A 17,905-nucleotide genomic window follows, 5' to 3' on the forward strand; every position below is an offset into this window, starting at 1 on the left:
CTTGTAAGAAAGTTTCTCTGAAAAGTGGAATATAAATCTACAAAATAAATAGTGTGTTTACAGGCAGTAGTAACATGTTGTTGCATGGTATGATCTCCATACACAGAGACACTTTCCAGATAAGAAAAGTAGGTTTCATTAAAAAGTCCTAAATCACTGGTGCACATAGATTTTCTAAATATGTACTGAATTCTGAGGACTTTTCTACAGCATAGATTGCTTACTCGTCCACAACTACCTGACATTCAGAAGACATCTTAAGGCAGCCCTGTTCAGGGAAGTTTTTAATATGTAACGCTGTACTGTTTTTAACACTTGATTGGGAGCCGCTCAGAGTGGCTGGGGAAACTCAGCCAGATGGGCGGGGTATAAATAAATAAACAAATAAATAATAATAATTACTGAAGTAACTCCATTGGCTTCAAAGGGACTGCCATGGGTTAAATGGTTCAGAACTGTGCTCTATCAAATAGTGAGATCAACATGGGCATAGCATACATAGCAAACTGCACACACACACACCCCAAATCCCGGCTCCGGCTCATGGAGATCCACAATAACTCTATTCAGGCGTTATGCCTTTATAGGCAATGCAAACGTGAGTAGGGTTGCTATACACGTGTAGAAGCCCTCATAAGACCTTCCTGCTTAATGCAGGAATGGGGGTGGGACAGGTGAGGTGGTGTAAGTGGTTCTTTCCATTTCAACCTCACAACAACCCTGTGAGGTAGGTTAGGCTGGGAGATTAGGCAGGCAACCTTTACTGCACTGAATACTTTTTTGTTGAGGCATGCAAAACTGACGTCTATTTTAATACTTCGCATTACTATTATTAGCAATAATCATAGCTGTCAACTTTTCCCTTTTCTTGTGAGGAATCCTATTCGGAATAAGGGAATTTCCCTTTAAACAAGGGAAAAGTTGACAGCTATGGTAATAATAATAATAATACTTCGAATTATTGTTGTTATTATTATTGATGTTATGGTGGTACGATCCTCTGCCGCCACCTGGAGCAAGCGCCACTCGAAAAGCAGGATGCGAGCATTTTAAAAGAACAAATCCCTGCGCAGCGAGCGCGCGAAACAAAACACAGGCAAGTGGTTAAGCGGCCAGCTAGGAGCGTCTGTGGACCACGTGGGCGGAAGATCCCGCCCCCGCCGTGGGTTTTTGCTGTGCCGCCGTCAGTCAACTCAGGTGGGTGGGGCCTAGGCACGCGCCCTCGTCGGTGGAGAGAGCTCCAACCACCCGCCCCGCCCCGGTTCAACCTCACGCCTGCGCAGTACGGCCTTTTAAGTCTCCGCTTGCCTTTCAGCTAAGCTACTGGCTGCTTCGGCGCCGGGCCGGACCCGGAAGCGGCTCTTTCCGTCCGCTTGCAGTTTCTGAAGAAGAGGCGGCGGCGGCGGCGGCTGTCCTGCGGCCGGCAGGATGCTCAACGTCCCCTCTCAAGCTTTCCCTGCCCCAGGCTCCCAGCAGCGGGTGGCCGCGGGAGGGCGCAGCAAGGTGCGGCGGGAACTGGGGCCGGGGGGGGGGTCTGTGGTACTCCTTGCCACTGGGTCCCAGGGCAAGCTGGCGGTATGAGAGGGGTCGCCTTGCGCATTGGCACCTGCAGAGGCGGAATGGGGGTTAACGCTTCCTTTGCTCCTTGAGGGTAGAGATCTGGAACCCAGATGGGTGTTACAGGCGGAAACTCGGCAGGTGAAGCCTTTCCTGGCCCGGAGATTTAGGAAGTGAGAAAAGCTGTTTGGTTTCTGTCTGTTACGTAGTTCCTAAAGTTCTGCCCGGCGAGAGGATGGTGTCAGTTCTTGAGGGAATGAGGTTCAGGGGTGCTTTTAGGTTAAGAACAGTCCGTGCTGCCTTTTCTTGTGTTTGTGTGTGTGTTTTGCAGGCAACACAGATGCATCTGGCTGTTTCCTCTTTTCTGAGGACCGTTGTGTAATTATGGGGCACGTAGTTTCTAAAAGAGAAGGGAGCTCCAGGGTTCAAGCTTGCTTTCAGAATATGCTTATTATCCTGGAAGCCCTAATAGCTGACGGGCAGTATCTGACTTTTTTGTTCTTTAGGGCTGTGGATAGATTATAGATGCTTCTGTGCACCCTATTCCTTTCATGTGTTTGGGACTCAACTTAAGTCCAGTGTGGTGGTTAGTTAAAACTATAATAGTGGCAGGGTATGAGGAACATTTGCATAAAGGAAGACTGGTTTCGAAGTGTCTTCAAGCTGATTGCTGTGATTATGAAACTAGTGGGCTATCATGTGGTAGTATAAGGCTGAAGCCATGTGGCAACAGTGTTGGTATGTCAGCTGATTCCTGTTGAGTAATGTGATGGGCTGTGGAAATTGTGGAGTCCTCAACAAGTAGAGTCAATGAATTTTTCATGGTACAGCTCTTTTGCAGACAGTGCTGTTTGAGCTTTAGAGAAGAATGTGCACTTTAAAAACCACGCAGCTGTTAAGTGTGTCACAAATAACAGTAGTAATTGGAGTGAAGTTCTGCCCATATTGAAGATCTAAGGAGAAGTTTAATAGAAATTTAGAGTGACTAAAGATGCAGGAAAAGCAGGAACTGATGCAATGTTGTGTTCCTCATGCATACACAAGTTGCATGTTTTCCAGCATAAGTATCTCCCTATTGTAGGGAGATAGAAATTCTGTTGGGGAAACAATAGCCTTCCTCAAAATCCCCTATGTTACATGTTCTCAATTGCATTTAAAGCATAGTCTCCTTGACCAAGAGATTTGCTGCATGCTTGTATTTCTAGTTTGTATATCTTCTCTCTCTCCTCCCACTGCCAGGCCCAATGTTGTCTCTGATTTAATTTCATATAGAAGTAAAGACCAAGCCTAAATTGTGCACTTAGAGCACTTAAATGCACAATGACTGCATTTATGTTATAAAATATTGGCTTATTAAGTAGTTACCGTATTTTTCGCCCTATAGGACGCACTTTCCCCCCTCCAAAAATGAAGTGGAAATGTGTGTGCGTCCTATGGGGCGAATGCAGGCTTTCCCTGAAGCCTGGAGAGCGAGAGGGGTCGGTGCGCACCAACCCCTCTCCTCTCCAGGCTTCAGCAGAGCCCCACCGCCAGCCCCACAAGCCCGGGGGACAGCGGGAGGTGCAGCTTGCCTTTCCCGCTGTCCCCCGACCTGGTTAGAAGGCTGGCAGGGGGGGGAGAAGCCTGCTCCTCCCCGTCGCCAGCCCCACAAACTTGGGGGACAGCGGGAGAGGCGCAGCGCGCCTTTCCCGCTGTCCCCCGACTTGGCTAGAAGGCTGGCGGGGGGGAGAAGCCTGCTCCTCCCCGTCGCCAGCCCCGCAAACTCGGTTAGACTTGGTTAGAAGGCTGGCGGAGGGCTTCTCCCTCCTCCAGCCCTGCAAGCTCCCAGAGCGATGCCAAAGCTCCATGCAGCTTCGGCATCGCTCTGGGTCCCGTTCTGGGGGCTGGGGGAGGGGGAAGCTGGAGCTTCCCCCGCCCCAGCCCCGCGCCTGGGGGGGAAAAATAATTTTCCCCCCTTTATTCCCCCCCCCAAATCTAGGTGCGTCCTATGGACCGGTGCGTCCTATAGGGCGAAAAATACGGTACTCCTCCTTTCCCATGAGCAGTGAAATATGGCACAAAGCCACAGTTAACCATAACTTCCCACTACATCAGAACCAGGAAACTATAGTTACTGGCTTACAGACAAGCCAGGATATGAAATTGTGATTAAAAAAATTAATTCAAGAGCCTAGACCATTAGCTATAATGATGTTCATGGGGTTTGGTTACATACATTTATTTTTATGCCACATTTCCATAGTTCAAATCATGTTCAAAGCAGCCAACAACATGAAAAAAATCCCTAATTGCGAACATAACAAAAATAGCCATAAATAATAACAAAAATATCAAAAGTACACAATCAAGTTAAACAATTTCCACATAAATTATAAAATCTAAAATAAAGATACAGAAAGTGAATATTAATAACAGTAACACACACAGCCTGAAAAAACTTTAAACTATACCCCGTTCCAAGAATCTGTTCAGGGAAATGTGTTTGGATAGGAGAACTTGGCTGGAATAAATTGAACTTCCCTCCACCTCCCCCAATTCTTCTGATTATTAGATTACATATTTGTATTTACCTCAGAAGTAGTCCTGCATGCTAACTTTCCTCACCATTGTCTGCTATGGCTCTGTTTGAAGGTTATTTTCTTCTGCTTTCTATAGCTTTGTCTTTGTGTGCCAGAATTAAATGAGGATTTTTGCTGCGCACCATAAAGGATGGCAAGAAACCAATCTACTTCTGCTTTTTGTTGCTAATTATTTAATAAACTTATCTTCATCCACAAACTTATCTTTCTTTCTAGGTACCTTTGAAACCAGGCCGAAGTCTTATGGACTGGATTAGGTTAACTAAAAGTGGGAAAGATCTAACTGGTCTAAAAGGAAGATTAATAGAGGTGACTGAAGAAGAGCTTGCTAAGCATAATAAGAGGACTGACTGTTGGATATGCATAAGAGGTAGGCTGCTCTGTTGACATTTCTTATGAATGTGCTATTGCTACTTATTTCCCCCCCAAAGCTTTTATGTAATAATAATAATAATAATGAGGGACGCGGGTGGCGCTGTGGGTAAAACCTCAGCGCCTAGGACTTGCCGATCGCATGGTCGGCGGTTCGAATCCCCGCAGCGGGGTGCGCTCCCGTCGTTCGGTCCCAGCGCCTGCCAACCTAGCAGTTCGAAAGCACCCCCGGGTGCAAGTAGATAAATAGGGACTGCTTACCAGCGGGAAGGTAAACGGTGTTCCGTGTGCTGCGCTGGCTCGCCAGATGCAGCTTGTCACGCTGGCCACGTGACCCGGAAGTGTCTGTGGACAGCGCTGGCTCCCGGCCTATAGAGTGAGATGAGCGCACAACCCTAGAGTCTGGCAAGACTGGCCCGTACGGGCAGGGGTACCTTTACCTTTAATAATAATAATAATAATAATAATAATAATAATAATAATAATAATAATAATAATTTATTTATACCCTGCCCATCTGGCTGGGTTTCCCCAGCCACTCTTATATAGAGGAAGGAAATATAACAAAATAAATATGCATAAGTGGTTTAAAAGTTTTATTAGAGCTTAGGTAATGAGATTAGTTAATAACAATGTTATTTAGCATTTAGATAGCAGCAAGTGAACACCTGTAACTATATTGTCCAAAATTTTGCTTTGAGCATATTCTTTTTTCTCTCACTCACCTTCCAAAGAGTTATCCTTGCCTTTCATTTACTGGAAATATACTGCAAATGTTTATCCTCTGTCATAAGCAAAGTAGAAACAGATTTGTGGAATTCTCAATGGGGGTGCGGAGAGTGCTTTTGAAACTTAATGCCCACTAGAGGATGTGGGGGGTGGATGCCCCTTTAGTAAAGACAATAGACCAGAGGTTGTTGGACTGCAATTCCCTTTCTGCCAAAGCACCCGAGGTGGTTTACTATTTTAAAGCATTAAAACAAATACGTTATTTAAAATGAAGAGTCACAAAGTCATTTCAGGCCAACTGTGAGCTGATGGTATGTGTTCTTCCTTTCCTGGGCTCCCTCAGGGATGTCCAAGGGAAGGTGGGGCAGGATCTGCCCCAGCGGTTTTCTCAGACCATTGATCAGTCAGGAGCAGATGGTATCCGTGCTCCAGGGCCTAGGTCAGGGGTCTGCAACCTTTAAGACAAAAAGAGCCACTTGGACCCGTTTCCAAAGAAAAAAAACCTGGGAGCCGCAAAACCATTGCGACATTTAAAACAAATATAACACTGCATACAGTGGTGCCCCGCAAGATGAATGCCTCGCAAGACGGAAAACTCGCTAGACAAAAGAGTTTTCCGTTTTGGAGGTGCTTCGCAAAACGAATTTCCTATGGGCTTGCTTCGCAAGACGACAATGTCTTGCGAGTTCCTGCTGGTTTTTTCCCTCCCCCCCTTTTTCTAAGTCGCTAAGCCGCTTATTAGCTGATCCGATCAGCAGATAAGCCGCTAATAGCGCTAATCCGCTAATCCGTCAATGGGCTTGCTTCACAAGACAAAAAAACCGCTAGATGAAGAGAATCACAGAACAGATTCTTTTCGTCTTGCGAGGCACCACTGTATATTGTTTACCTTAATGTCCGATCTGACAGCGGGCGGGAAGGTGACGTCGGGACGGTGCGTGACTAACGCACGCCCCGCCCCCATGCGACGTCACAGCCAGTACAGCGCCCGCCACAGTGGGGAGTGTCGGGACGCACAATGCGCCTCCTCCCCTCACTAGTATCCGCCCCGGAGCCGCGGCAAAGGTGTAAAAGAGCCCCATGCGGCTCCGGAGCCGCGGGTTGCAGACCCCTGGCCTAGGTTCTCTTTCTCCTATAACAGCACACAACCCAAGGACTGCATGTGGCCCTCGGGGCCTCTTTTGGTGACCATGGCAACATTTGATTACACCCTCCACAGCCCTCATACTGCCTTCTCAAAGCCAGGAGAGGAGGTGCTGGCCTTTGGGAAGGGGGCATGGGGGCTCTGACCGGATTCTAGAGTCCTCCTGCCTCCTTCCCAAAGCCCAGTTAGGATTTTCCCAGCTGTGTGAGGGGCTCTAGGACCCTTCCAGAGCCTTGTGCCTCTTTTCCAAAGTCCAGCACCTCACTTAGCTGGCTTCAGGAAGAGAGTATGAAGGCTGGTGTGTGTGAAATTTTGGGCTTGCTCCCCCACGCAACAAGACAGTGTGCAGCCCTCAGGCTCCGTCTCAAAGTATTCTTGTGGCCCTTTTGGTATGAAAAGTTGGACTGTCTGCCCTGTCTTATAAGAATCCTGAGATCAGCAATCAAATTCTGTTCAGGTTCAGGAAAAAAAAGTTTTGGTTCAGGTTTGTGTTCTTGTTTTTTTATGCTAGAAATAGAGACAAACAGGATATGAACCATCAAACACCTGTTTTTCCTCAAATGGAAGAATAATATTTGGAGAGGGCCCATAGCTCAATGGAAGAGCATTTGCTTTGCCTGCAGAACGTCCCAAGTTCATTTCCCCAGCATCTCCAGGTAGATCTGGGAGAGAACCCTGTCTGAAAACCTTGAGAGTCATGGCCAATCAGTGTACAGTCTGTAGATGATGCTGAGCTAGATGGACCCAGTGGACTGACTTGGTATAAGGCAGCTTCCTGTATTTCTCTGTAACATCATTTGACTCCCTGGATTCTTCTTTTCATTCCGGGTTGCTTCCTGACCAGTACACTAATAGGCTGAGAGCCAAATGACACACAGACTGTGCTTACAGAATGCTTTTGCAAGGTTTGTGGGACAAATTAATTGCCTTGCTGGAGACAACCAAGGGCCAGCATTCTGCTTCTAGTAGAGACAGGCTTGATGCCTCTGAAAGTAGAACTTTTGTACATGTTGACTCTACATATTTGTCGTCATAGTGAATTGCTGTTGATAGAGCTATGGTTCATGAATTCAAGGTAATACACTGTTAGATTTCCCTGGAAGACTTAATACCACATGCGTTCCCTTCTACTAACCTCTACTTTTCTTCCAGTGTATTTTTTCCCCTGTTGGCCTTGGACTTGACAGAGTCTGGCAAACATTGTAAACATCTTTGTTCCATTTTCACTGTTTATTTTTGTGCTCTTGGATGCTGCTTTTCATTTTAAAAAATACCTCCAGGTGGAGTATATTGCTGGCATTGGCCAGCTTGGAACTCATTCCTCTCTCAGCTGTAGTTTTAATGCTCCGGAAAATATGAAACTTTTATCTACAGTAGATAGTATTTTGCCAAGCTGCACAGATGCAGTGCATGGTAATAGCTATAATTGCATTGTGCTTTAGGAAAGCACTAAATGCAAAGGCAAAATTGCTTGTTGTAGGTCTTGGTTGGTACATGAATAAGGAATCTAATATACCAAAATAATCACTGAGTTGCCTGACTATGAAGAGTACCATTAATTGAAGTAATATATGTATTTACACACACCCATTAAATGCCACTGTACAACTGACATGCCCCCCCCAAAGTCTTAAAATCTTGTCGAAACAAAATTTTTTTTTTAAAAAAAATTCCTTTCTGTAGCACCTTAGAGACCAATTAAGTTAGTTATTGGTATGAGCTTATACCAATAACTAACTTAGTTGGTCTCTAAGGTGCTACTGGAAGGAATTTTTATTATTTTGTTTTGTTTTGTTTTGTTTTGTTTTGTTTTGACTACGGCAGACCAACACGGCTACCTACCTTTAATTAAAATCTTGTGCAAGTGATAGTGGGAAGCACACCTTATATAAATTTGTATGTATTGACTTTCTGGCATCACCTACATTTTCTGTGGGTCACATGATTTGAGAAAGAAAAGCACTTCCATACATTATGAACAAATTAGGATCCTTTCTATGACATCAGCTACACTGTGATAACCTTAAAATGGCACTCACTCCATTCTGAGTGGTGAAATACCCGCTTCTGATTTTTTATCAGTGATGTTATAAATTCACCTGTCTGCCCAGGACACTCTGCAAAGATAGCTATGAACAAAAAGGTGTCTGAATCCGCTTTCAGAGTTAACATACCTTTTCTGATATGCAGTGCTCAGCACTTTACACTAGATGGCATTCTGAGTGCATATTGGATGAAAGGCTTTGTTATGTGACATCTGTGTTGAGCTAAGATATTTGGACAAGTGGTTCGTGAATCCCTAAAGCATTATTCTCTGTATCTTGTGCTACTGCTAAATAGACAGTGTTATACACACACTTGGGACATTTTTGAAACCTAGTAGATTTGTTGTAGCTTTCTAGCTTTGCAAGTCTGTAATGAGAGAGAACCCCACAGTTCTGATTAACCCATTTATCAGCAAATACTTTTCTTAGAGTGGATCCCTTGTCTATGTTGTAAACAAAAACAGTTCCCTTTCCTTTATGGGGTCCACAAGAGCCCTTATAGAGTCCTTTGTAGGTTCTCCATCAGTAGGAGAAAATAACAGAGGCCAACCAGAGAATATTGAGAAACAAAGCAGCTAGTAAGCCTGATCTTTATTAAAGCTGTTGCAACAGGGTGCTCCCTCACACGCAGGAGAGAGGAGGAGGACCCAGGACAAAGGTGTGCAAGCCCTTCTATAGACTTTTGAACTTTCCACCCTGTAGCTCAAGACCACCACTCCATACATCATGCATGCATCACAGAAAGGGTGTAGCCCAAGACCACTACCCCAAATACATCATACATACATCAGAGAAGGGGTGGACTACAACAGAAATCTGAGTGAGTTGTTTTTATCCTGTCTTCCAGGTTACCTGATTGGATTACCTGGGCATCCTGGCAACTCTTTTGTTATAATAACTACTCAATCCCTGAATCCAGGTCACAGGCTCACCCCCTTCATATATTAAATGTGCCCTTGAGACAGGATTTGTAAGCAAGGAGACAATGGGGAGGCTCCCCTTTTCCTTTCACCTTGCAGAGAAATATTTGAGGTCGTTTGGGAGAGACAAAATGGTTTCAGGACTCTGTTCTGTGGGGTTTCTGTGGGATTTTAGACATGTGGTTTATACATTATATATATATATATATATATATATATATATATATATATATATATATATATATATATATATAAAAAACCTTAAAATTCTTATAACATCTACAACCGTAGAACAGTTTACAGCACTGGATATAATATTTTACCTGTGATCATTCCGATTTAGTAGTTGGTTGCAAAAGTAAATATATGTATTTTCCTGGTTCCTTGCATGTTGCAGTGCATGCACAGAGCTCTTCCCAATGTGACTACATCTCCATTGATTAGGGGAAAGGGTAACCATGCACATAGGAAGGGATGTATGCTTGGATCTACCACTTCCACTGAAGCAAGGATAGATGTGACTCTGGATTCTGGACTCTCAGGTGCCTAGTCATCAGAACATAAGCTATCACATGTGCTTTAATATTGTGCCTTAGGTTTACCTAGCATGGCATATTCCTATCTTTTTCTGAATATAACCGCTTTCATTGTACAATTTCCTGTTTCAGTGTTGCTAAAATAATAAAGGAGCAATGCAGATAGATCAATAGATATATTTTTAATATTTTTTTTCATAGAGGGCATGCTGCATGTTTTAATTGGATTTTTAAAAATTCTTTTTACAAAAATTGTAGGTCTCGTGTATAATATCACACCGTATATGGAATATCATCCTGGTGGTGAAGATGAGTTGATGAAAGCAGCAGGAGCTGATGGCACAGAGCTATTTGATCAGGTAAAAAGAGTACAGGTCATATTCAGTTCATCAAATTTGCCTATGGAAATCTGAAAGCTGCACACTATAAAGTATTCTGCTGCCTGAAGAAGACACTATTCTGTCATTTACAATATTTTAAAATTAATTGTGTATAATGTATGTATCGTGATAAACAACAACTTTTTGATGTTTTGAGTTGTAAGATGTGTTTTGAAGTAAAAGCTTCCATTGTGTTCCTCCTGGCCAGGTGAGAGGAAAGGAAAGAGAGGAGTTCATGAGTCCACTCCAAAAAGAAACTGAAAATTCATTTATATCATGCACTTGTTGAGGAATTGGGTACAACCTCAGCAAGGTGCCCTCTTAAATAGCTAAATCAGAAGCTTAAGTGCTACTCCGTGTGTTAGTTGCATTGTTCCTATTTTGAGTTTACATTTCTTAAAAATGAAAAGCATATTATGCTACCTTAGTACCTCTGTCCCCATGGTGGGTCAGGATCTATCTCTGCTTGTGTTTGTTTTCATTCAGAAGTTCTATGTAACAAGTTTTCATTATTATTATTTTACTATACCTTTGCAGTTGCTTAGAAGCAAGTGTTATTATAAGTGCCCGAATCCTCTAAAATAGTCCTGGTTTCTTCCACATGCAGGTTCATCGCTGGGTTAATTATGAATCGATGCTGAAAGAGTGTATGGTTGGAAGAATGGCACTCAAACCTTTTGCTGCTTTGAAAGGTATACACTCTCTCTTTCTCTCTCTCTCTCTGTGTTTGTGTGTGTAATAATAATTTGTTTAATATTTTTTTAAAAAAACTAAGTGCAATCCTAATCCCATTTATGTTGGAGTAAGGTTCATTGACACATTCCATACCAAAATCAATTTCCCTTGCTAGTGTAACTTGACAGAGAGACGTAGCCAGTTCTGGCTTCCTCTGTGATACCTGAATTTTCAAACACATTGCTGCATTACACTTTACAGTGTATGTGCACACCTAAGTTGTCTTTTGTTGAGGCCCTTAGCATTGTCCAGTTAAGCACCTGAGTTTGGATGCAATGATAATCCAAAGGCAAATTAGTCCGCTCATGATCTGCCTGTTATTAAAGACCAATTCATTTAACTGTGGCTTGCTTATGATAAGCAGCGTTTGCTAGATTGAATTATTGGATGTGCACAACTAGTTCATTGTGTTACCTCTACAGAGCCATGGTTCCCTTCCCTCAATACATACTCTTGAGTAGCAGAGTTTTGTTAAAATTTATTTTTAATGCTTGCCAAGTATTGGTTCAGCTTTAAAAGGCAATGTTCTAGCTTCTTGGCTTAATTTGCTTGCCGTGTCAACACAACAGAGAGCTCAGGAGACTGGGTTTTATTGTTGCTATGTAGCTGACACTGTGAGTTATACTAGGATGCTGCTGTGTATAAACGTAACCAAGAGTAGTCTTCTAGTCGAGCAGAATCTGTAGAATCCAGATTGGCTAAGGCATCTTTTAAGTACAAGAACAGGGTTTGAAAACAAATGGTCTTGGTGCAGGTTTATAACTTTTATGTGATTAAAATAGCATTAAAGAATTGGGCATCCTAGGCAATTTTGAGGTTGTGAATGATCATTATCTCCCTGCTCCCCGCCTCCCATAAGCTCTGCCAGCTTTTGCTCTCTGTCTTCTGTTCGCTCCAGGGTAGTAGCTTCTTCATGACTTCTTGCTGACTTGTGTGATGCTGTAAGCTTGTTTTCTTCCTCTAATTTCTGTTGCACACTCTATAATGATATTGAACTCCTAGATTCAGTGAGGAAATGGAGGCTCTTTAGAATGTCTTATAAAGGAGAGCTACGAAAATTTCCTTTTCAGTGTAATAGACATAGATCAATATCCTTTCATTTTATTTGGCACTTTTAAATGATACTGAGTATCGCCTCCTTTCAAAAGCCAGCTTCGTATACAAAGCTAAATTAATAGTTACAGTAGTTCTTCTACTTAAGATAGTTCATTGTACAGTAATTTAGCTGTTCGTCTTTCCTAGCTCTAAGAACAAACACTAACGACAACAGACAGGGAGCAATAATCTTAAGGGGGAAATTTTGGATACAATCTCCAGAGGTCCTTCATTAGGCAATCTCTGGGGCTTACATATGCATCCCATGGGACTTGTGGTGCTTCTTGAAAAAATGAGATCCTGCCACTCACCACTGCTTTTGAAACCCATTAAAAATATTAAAAAGCAGAGGTGGTCTTTATGTGGCAGAGATGATCGCAATTTGAAAAAAAAACCACACCAAAAAACCCACAAGTCTAAAGCACAGTTAGAGACTCGAGCAATCTGGTTTGTGGCCATAGTTTGCTGTTTGTTGGCATTTTTGGTACACTTGCATTTAGAGCAAAGACTATCTGAATGATTTGAGGACAAAGTAGCAGTTAAACAGTTAATTTATCCCCAGTTGTTGGTACCTGATACTATATTTGAAAGGTATCTATTTTTTTTCTTTATGAAAAAATAACATGTAAATGAATGTGCTGTAGCCAAGGTTTAAAGAGTAGGACAAAGTATTCCAAGCTTTCAGTATTCCATATGGAGATCATTCCATTCCTAAAAATGTCTGCTGATAGGACATCAGCTCTATACAAAGTACTATACATTTTCAAAGGCCCGACTTAGGAATGACAACATTAAAATGCACTGTTAGTTACAGAAATGGTTGTAAACTTTAGTGTTTCCTGCAGTTTGCTCGCAGGTGAAAGGGGCAAAGATGACTTGTCCAGAGTACTGCCACTGAGAGGGTTATAATGCATTCCATTTGAAGCAGCACTGGTGCAGCAAGTCCTAGGGCTGGTGCACATGAATGGGCGCTAAATGGAATGCGCTTTAAGCTGCTTCTTGCAGCAAGTGCTGCCATGTGGCAAACAGTGGCTTGCCATAGTAGCTGGGTGGCTTTTATTCACACTACCACAAACATTGCACAGTGGCATGCAGGGGGGGGGGGAATCATTCTAGTCTCTACACATAGATGATATAGCACAATGAGGCAGTTCCATGTGGTTTTCATAGTGATTGTTTCATTATCCAAAAATATAGCAGATAGTTGTGTCATTAGCAGTACAGCCTCCTACATGTTGGGAGCATAATGCTGAACATGGTTTGCAGCATTTCTAAGAAATCCAGTTTTTGATTTGCCACTTTTATATGTTATGCAGTGAATGTATCCAGATTGGGGAAACCGTGGCTTTAAATATATAATTCCTAAAGTTGTACTAACTTTTTCATCATATATGCCAGTAGCCCATCAAATAATTACATTTATTTACAATTGGATATATTCTTCTCTTCCGTTTACTGCTTTTTATTCTTTTGCATGCTTTATTTTTCTTCTCTTCAGCTTTGATGAGCCTTCTTTATTTTTCCTCAGTTTTTTTGTTTTGTGTTGTTTTGCCCAGAATGATTGCATATTGTAGCATAACTTGCGGGCGTTTTTTGCTCTCATGATCACAGCATTCTTCTTGCATACTTGCAGAATCTTGCCCCATTGTATCTGAAGAAAACAGAATCTTAAATGGTAAGTATTTGTGCAAACAGTATCGCATGCATTTTAAAAACAACAACACAGAGATATACAAATCAGACATGCAGATCACTAGTGGAACTTCATATAGATATCTTTTTCTGACTAAACAAAGGACCATTCACTCCAACAACTCTCTATCTAAGTTGCCTGTACTGTCATGTGCTACCGTCAGAAATAAGATGGCACAGCAGAAAATGAAGTAGAGAAGATAGAGCATTGGGCTACTTGAGAAAGACAGCTGTAGGGGAAGAAAAATGCTCCTCGGATCTGTTGCCAATAATAGTTCAGGAGTTTTCGTTGTTGGAAAACTTGCAGGAGCTTGATGAAATCTCTGTTCCTGTGTGCCCTTATTAACAGCACAGGTCTTGAGTTCCCTTCTTGCTTTCTGCTTTCATATTATTGAAGCCTGCTCAAAGATGGTGGCAGGAGTTTCGGGAAGAACAAGTTGGAGCAAATTGCTATGCATATATGTGGTGCTTAGACATTGGGTCAAATTTTTCATAGTGGATTGTTGAAGAAATTGTGATTGTAGAAGTCTTTTGGCTGAGTTGAGATGTTCTATGAAACCATAGTGCTCAAGCATTGGGCTAATGCATTTGCTCTTCCAGCGTCATGAGGTGTGTATTAGAAGCTTTAATTTTCAGTTTTCAACTAACTGTAGTGTGTTATGTCTGAATTCAAAATGTTGTTAGTCTTTCCTATGGCTTAGACCAGGCATCCCCAAACTCGGCCCCCCAGGTGTTTTGGGACTACAACTCCCATCACCCCTGATCACTGGTCCTGTTAGCTAGGGATCATGGGAGTTGTAGTCCCAAAAACATCTGTAGGGCCAAGTTTGGGGATACCTAGCTTAGACTAGCAAATTGGGATTACAAACCACAGTTTGAAGTTAGTTTAAACCAGGCATAGGCCAACTCAGCCCCCCAGATGTTTTGGGACTACAACTCCCATCATCCCTGACCACTGGTCCTGTTAGCTAGGGATGATGGGAGTTGTAGTCCTAAAACACCTGGAGGGCCAAGTTTGCCTATGCCTGGTTTAAACCATACTTAAGACTAATCACTGTATCTCAGAGAATGGACATAGCAACAGACTGCTGTTAATTGGAAACAGAAACACAAGCTTCTAATCTCCTTGTGGCTGCACCAGAGGAAGAGCGGGGAGAGGAAACACACAACATCTACCCATTGCTTCTTGCTACAGTTGATTGATCTAGATTTGACACATGCCAAACAATTTAAAAGATGATTCTGAAGAGATCATGAAAAAGTTTCTGTGTTTCTGTTGCTTATGTCCTAATCAGAAGTCGGCTACTTAACTGAGCAGTGAGTTTGTTAACTGAAACTAGAATTTAGATTTATTTATTCTTTAAGTCTGTTTTTAGGTTTGCTTCCTGCAGGGTTGACTGCTGCTAACAAAAGGATGTCTGCAGTTTTGATCAAAATACATTTCAGAAGCAAAATTAGAGATGAAGTTTTCCCACTCTCCCACCCCAGTGAGGCTCTACAGTGCTAGCCCTGCCACAATTCATGTCACTTCTTGTTGTTAAGAGTAAAATGCTTCTTCCAAAATACGGATTCTAGTTTTTAAGAGTATTGTGGAGAAGAATTAAAAAGGCAGTAAACTGGTTCTTCTCTCCCTCTCTTTTTCCCCACCCCTTCCTGTATCAGCATAACGCTGATCATATAAAGCGATCCACTGAGCTATAGTAAGGAATAACAGCTTATTGTATCTGCTGAGAATAAGGAGGAAAGGCTGTTAAATTGTTGCTTTGGAGAAATACCTGTAGAACATATGGACCGGCAATTATATTTGGCTAAAAAATAATACCATATTATCAGTAGCTATCATGGAGTAACACATTTGTTTTTTGTTTGAAAGGGTTAATGGGTGACTGAGCTGAATAAGTCACCATCAAAGTCTGCTTCAATAATATGCTTCATTAGCCGATAAATATATCTGAACAATACCAGAGTCACTGTACTGGGCATGTAAAAATGGACTGAATCAGAAATTCATTGCAAATAAGCGTGGGCAGATATGAAGAGCAGCAAAACAACACTGAGTCATCTACCTTGTGTAAATAAGCCCTCTGACTCAACTCCCCCTCATCTGTCTTTCTTTATAAAGATAATCTACCATGCCTTCACCTAAAAAGCAGGTATATTCTCTGCTTGTAATTTATGAATAGAACAGGAACAAAACTATAATTAAAAAGCCTGCCATGAAACCAATTTTCTGTTGCCACCGTTCGTTGAGTTCATTAACATAGTGGCAGAACCAGAGAAGAATTGGTATGCAGAGAAATCCACAAGGGCCAAATCTTTCCCTGTATATTGCATTAGACTTAGAACCGGTTTTTATTATGGGACTTTGGGAAAATCAGTTTTCCCCAGGCTGTGCTCTCCATCTGTGAAAGCGAAATGTTGAGAATTTGCCTTGTGAGGGTGGATGTAAGAAATAATCTAATATTGCAACACTAAAGGGCAGTGTAAGTTTATGATGAAACTGGGGGGAAAGCTTTATTGTGATAGGAAGCTTATCGAGCATAATATTCTGTGTTGTATATACTGTACAGTGGAAACTCTGGTTACGAACTTAATTCATTCTGGAGGTCTGTTCTTAACCTGAAACCATTCTTAACCTGAGGTACCACTTTAGCTAATGGCGTGATTTCTGTTCTCATCCTGAGGTAAAGTTCTTAACCAAAGGTACTTCTTCCAGGTTAGCAGAGTCTGTAACCCGAAGTGTTTGTAACCCGAAGTGTTTGAGGTACCACTGTACTGAGATGTAAAAGTAGAGGGCCAAGGCAGTTGTGCCAATGGGGTCTGAATATGTGAAAATGTCATGGACTGGCTGGAGGCAGAGGCGTGGTGGGAGGCACTAGCTGGAGAACCCTCCAGGGAACCCCCAGGGGAAGAAGGCTGAGAGCTAGGGGGTTGGTGGTGGGGTGACGATTAGTGGTCAGAGGAAGGAGGAGGAGCAGTCGGAGGCAAAAGAGGTAACAGGGTTTAGTGAGCAGGAAGAGGCTGTGTCAGAGAGCAGTTCAAACTCTGTGGGAGAAGTGGAGGCTGGAAAAGACGGTGACCATAAAGCAGCGATGAGGCAGGCTGGTGAAAATCCAAGGAGTAGTATCCCCCTCCTTCTGCGACCAGCTGCCCTCTCTCCTGGTCTCCTAGAGCCCATTTCTCCTAGAGAAATGGAAAAGGAAGAGCAGAAAGTGGTTGTATGCAGATGCAGTCTGCGACTGCTTCGGAAAGACGATGGAGAGGAGCAACAGAACTTTCTCCCTTGTCCCCCTGCACATGCCCCATGCCCTCCCCAAATCTGCTCTGGTGGGTGGGATGTTCTGCTGCACTATAGAAAATCCTTGCGCCGACAGGACATGTTAGTTGGATGCCACCTATTCTCTTCTTTTTCCAGATAAGAGGGAAAAGGCTTGGGCAAAATGCTTGATTGTACCTTAAGCGGAAATATCTTTCAAATGCAATTAGAATGTGGTCACACAGTACTTTCCCACCCGGGCTATAGCAGCCAGTTGATATTTTCACTGAGTTTTCTATTGTGTCCCATGTTTCCTGTGTTGAATCTAGTTTAGACTTTAATATAAAGGTCACTTGCAGCATTTAGGAAGCTGGGAAATAAATTGTCAAGACTTGAAAATTCAGTCTTGCTGCATTAAACTGGATTGTTTTTGTTGTTGTTGTTAACTTTAAAATAGTCTGTGAATTTCCAGTAGTGACAGTTTCAGTATATGTGGTCTCCGTAAGCAATATGATATTCCTGAACTCTTAGAACACTGTAACATGTAAATATAGGAGAAAAAATGAATGAAGGAATTACAGTGGTGCCCCGCAAGATGAATGCCTCGCAAGACGGAAAACCCGCTAGACGAAAGGGTTTTCCGTTTTTGAGCTGCTTTGCAAGACGATTTTCTCTATGGGCTTGCTTTGCAAGACGAAAATGTCTTGCGAGTGTTCCGATTTCCCCCCCTCCCCCCTTTTTCTAAGCCGCTAAGCCGCTAATAGCCTTTTAGCCGCTAATCCGCTAAGCCTTTAATAGCCGCTAAGCCTTTAATAGCCGCTAAGCCTTTAATAGCCGCTAAGCCGCTAATAGGGTTGCTTCGCAA

General features: G+C 42.7%; 1 protein-coding gene and 1 long non-coding RNA gene across 4 annotated transcripts in view; both read left to right on the forward strand.

Moving 5' to 3' along the window:
- LOC308583449 overlaps positions 1-17,905 on the forward strand; it is a 193,056-nt gene that overhangs the window by 151,199 nt on the left and 23,952 nt on the right. The gene's annotated exons all lie outside the window — the stretch shown is intronic.
- The window catches only part of CYB5R4 (cytochrome b5 reductase 4), a 35,836-nt gene continuing 19,227 nt past the window's right edge, over positions 1,297-17,905 (forward strand). Inside the window, exons 1-5 of one of the 3 annotated variants that reach the window (XM_081187368.1) lie at positions 1,297-1,503; positions 4,353-4,506; positions 10,141-10,241; positions 10,870-10,954; positions 13,726-13,767. In XM_081187368.1, the coding sequence (XP_081043494.1) occupies positions 1,429-1,503; positions 4,353-4,506; positions 10,141-10,241; positions 10,870-10,954; positions 13,726-13,767 (457 nt within the window). In that variant the 5' untranslated portion in view covers positions 1,297-1,428. The remainder of the gene's footprint in view (positions 1,504-4,352; positions 4,507-10,140; positions 10,242-10,869; positions 10,955-13,725; positions 13,768-17,905) is intronic. The other 2 variants (XM_081187366.1, XM_081187367.1) reach the window with 2 other exon arrangements.

The sequence above is a fragment of the Podarcis bocagei genome (genome assembly GCF_964188305.1).
Source record: "Podarcis bocagei genome assembly, chromosome: 3".
NCBI classification, from domain to species: Eukaryota; Metazoa; Chordata; class Lepidosauria; order Squamata; family Lacertidae; genus Podarcis; species Podarcis bocagei.